The 3,878-nt window shown below is 33.8% G+C and overlaps 1 protein-coding gene across 1 annotated transcript in view; it reads left to right on the top strand.

The window, feature by feature from the left end:
* Nucleotides 1-905: 905 nt before the first annotated feature.
* The window catches only part of LOC117107334 (organic solute transporter subunit alpha-like), a 6,442-nt gene continuing 3,469 nt past the window's right edge, over nt 906-3,878 (top strand). Inside the window, exons 1-3 of the mRNA XM_033248983.1 lie at nt 906-1,040; nt 1,603-1,763; nt 3,448-3,521. Of these exons, the coding sequence (XP_033104874.1) occupies nt 986-1,040; nt 1,603-1,763; nt 3,448-3,521 (290 nt within the window). The 5' untranslated portion in view covers nt 906-985. The remainder of the gene's footprint in view (nt 1,041-1,602; nt 1,764-3,447; nt 3,522-3,878) is intronic.

The raw sequence follows: 3,878 nt of genomic DNA, 5'->3' as shown, positions 1-3,878 counted from the left end.
AAGGGGTTGGTTCCCTACCTTTCGGTGGAAATTTGATTTCATAAGTCAAAAAGATGCCTGAAAATGGTTGAAATGAACTGCATAAATGCATAAATTTTTGAAGAAAGAACCCTGTACAGCCAGAATACATCTTCTTACAGGGCCGTCGGAACTGCACCGGCTTTGGTCGGACCACTTTTTCTCAATTCTATTACTTTGTTAAATAAATATAGGCTATACTGATACCTATATGAATTTATTATATAAAATAAATATGTTAAATAAAATAACAATTACCATTTTGTTAACACTTTGAGAGTTAGAGTCGGTCAAATTGTCAACTCCACACTAACCGGTTAAGCCGGCCCTCATTACTTGCACTGCAATCAAAATTAAAATCCCTAAAATGAAGGAGTAGTCTTGAATTTTCTATCCCGGAAAATGAGGACCTTCAATAATTTGGGGAGAGGGGGGTGCGCACACACCCGTCGCACCCCCTCCCCCTGCGTACGGGCATGACTATATCGTTCATCGAGTTCGTTCACTTTTGAATGAAAGAATGAATGAATGAATTAATTAATTAATTAATAGTTGACTTGTATTTTCACGCTGAGGTAGCCAGTCTAAAATAATAGTACACGTGTAGGTTATTTTGTTTTATATTCATACAAATATACATTATTTTATAAAGGTATGCTAAGTTTCTACTAATAAATAAAAAATAATAGTAAATATATAAGCCTATGCCTAGTAATAATATGGATAATAATAATAATAATATGATAGGTGTATCAATTAGGCCTATATTACACCGCCATATTACCACTTAGTTATAAACTTTACTCAATATTTCGCGTCAAGGTCAAAGATTTTTATCATTATTAGATATCCTCAGCAATGGACTTTGAAACTTATAATAGAGATCAAGCTCGTAACCTGGGAATTCATATGGCAGGTCATAATAAATAGACCTCGTAGCGAAATATAGGTTTATAGGCTGAGAATCATGAATGAGACCCACTGTAGCGATGAAGCACCCACGTCTGAAGAAATGATCCAAGGTTCGTAAGAAATATTGAGACACATTAGGAGTTCTTCATTGGCACAGATAGGCATAACTTACTACAGTATACTCTGTGATATTGGTTTAATATAACACTGATCATCACTGCGGTACTGAATTCATTGGTCTAGTGCACTGTATCAGCGCACGGATAGTGTATTGCTATGCGCCAATCAACGAATGAAAGCTGGTGAATGTTTGCGACTTAAAAGGCATAGAAACATGTATTATCGGGATTACAAATTAATGATGAATATAAGCCCATTTCAACCTTCTAAGAACAATAAGGCATAACCGAAGTCGTTCTCATTATCGAAGAAAGCAAGCGAGGCCTATTTTCGCACATACCCTCTTGTATGCATAAGTGAACTATTTATCATGCAAAGAACTATCTTTATAATTTTACATACCGGTAACATTGAAGGCAGTTTGAAAGCTCAATGGTGTTTTGGAATAGGCGACCATGTTGTTATATTTAAAATATAGTGGTCTGCAATACTTAAGATTAATTGTTAATATCATTTACTATCATATTTTTTCATTTTTGTTCATTTGTAAAGTAATTAGGAGCAGAAATGATATTTGGATATCGGTCCTCATAGGCGGTATATTGTCGATTCTTACTGTCCTTCTCTTCATCGAAATTGTATACAATATTACAAGAAGACAGTTCTACAGTGCATCACGCACCATCATCATCGTCCTACTTGCAATTTATCCAGTGAGTAAATCTTTATTATAAAGATATAATACCTCCATGGTAAATCCATGAGTGTCGAGTGTTCCCGTTATTTATTATTCGCATAGGCCTACTTGATACATTACCAGCGCCGGGAGAACCTCCATGGTCTTAATGATTCAGCGGGATCGAGGGGAAAGGCCAAGTCCCTAAAAGCTACGGTATTTTATGTTGTCTGTATGTATAATTTAAACGATAGTAGTCGTTCAAATGGATTACATTTTTTTCATCACTCGTTTTAATTTTTTCCACTCTAATAGTAGTGACTGGAAGTATTTCTAGTATTTTTTGCTATAAAATTATTGTTTTTTTTAATACACTAATTTCTATGTTGAAATTGATAATTTTGATAAGCAAGTTAATTTCAAAAATGATTCTTATGATTTTTTAGGTATTATTTTTCATGGGACAATGATAATGATTCTTATGATTTTTTAGGTATTATTTTTCATGGGACAATGATGATGATTCTTATGATTTTTTTGGTATTATTTTTCATGGGACAATGATGATGATTCTTATGATTTTTTTTGGTATTATTTTTCATGGGACAATACGTCTTCAATGATTATCAAAACATAAGCAGATTGTCAAAATAATTTTTTGCTGATTTACAGGGTTTTTAATTCATTTTCGCTTGCCGCAAAAAATAACTGTTGAGCCACATGCGGTCCGCGAGCCCCACTGCTGTGGTCTATTGGTTCTTAGAAAGGACACAAGAAATGTATTATTTACCTGTCCGTTAATTGAAGGACAAAAGATTTACTATTTGATATTTTCAACAAAAAAAAACCACAATCAGCTTTCCATAAAAAATAAAAATAATGACGATATGTAAGCTTGTTGTGAAAGCCTAAGAAGAAGTGGAAACATAAATGGCAGCATACATTACACAGATTCGTTTTACTTCTTTCATTTTTATATTATTATTATTATTATCATTATTATTATTATTATTATTATTATTATTATTATTATTATTATTATCATTATCATTATCATTATTATTATTATTATTATTATTATCATTATCATTATTATTATTATTATTATTATTATTATTATTATTATTATTATTATTATTATTATTACGTTATTGATAGGCCTGTTCCATTTTAACCACTTTATTCAATTGCGGTAGTCACGGACCATTCGCGACCGGCGACTGGTACCTCTGACAGGATAAAGAATCCCATAATTAACATAAAATGTTATTATTTGTTAATAAAAAAAAAGTCCCCGACAGATTTTACTTTTCCCCGGTCGGGGTGAAGGGGAGGGGGTGGGGGCTAGTCTTCTCTAACGTGGGTATGTGGACCCCTTGTCGAGGAACTTGGACCTCTTGTCGGGGAATTCCTCGTGCCGCCCCTGCCATTTAGCAAAATGGAGCTGCGATTTAATGGTTATTCACTTTCCTATTTTCCTTTCTTCCATATTAGCTTTCTTTTAAATGAATTTAAAGCTCTGGTACACTATCAAATTTTCTATGAAAAAAAAAACTGTTGTATGCCCGTATATAGTCATGATGTGCCTATATATGGTCATGATGTGCCTATATATGGTCATGATGTGATGTCATCATGACCATATTTAGGCATGTCACATGTTTTTGTCAAATATAATTTGATAGTCTGAACAGGGCTTAATGTTTTTTTTCTCATCACAGGTATCTAGTGTCACTTCATTTATGGGCGTCATTATTCCAAGAGCATCGTTAGTTGCCAACCTAACTGCATCCTTGTATGTTGACGTATTTATTACTTGATTGTTACAAACAAATCACGTGTCAGATTATACCGAGATAATTAGCCAACCACAAATTGGTAATATCTGTATGTTAAACTTTTATTATTCGATAATGGACCTTTCCGGGGTGTCAATCAAACTTAACATCTGACCAATCAGAACAGGGCCAATATACGCGCGTGTCTAACCAGCTATGTAAAATAATAATTATGTGGAACCACCATTTAACCCATATGTTTTGTGGAGATTTACTTAAATTATCCGGTACCTAGATGTTAATGAATAGAGTAATACTGTTTTATTCAGGGGTGGCGCCAGGATTTGGCCGACAGGGGGCGGGGGCCGAAATCC

This window comes from Anneissia japonica, unplaced genomic scaffold, assembly GCF_011630105.1.
Source record: "Anneissia japonica isolate Jap-2015-1 unplaced genomic scaffold, ASM1163010v1 scaffold288075_len254835_cov185, whole genome shotgun sequence".
NCBI lineage: Eukaryota > Metazoa > Echinodermata > Crinoidea > Comatulida > Comatulidae > Anneissia > Anneissia japonica.
Note: the sequence above shows the minus strand (reverse complement) of the source record. Positions and strands in the feature narration are given on the sequence as shown.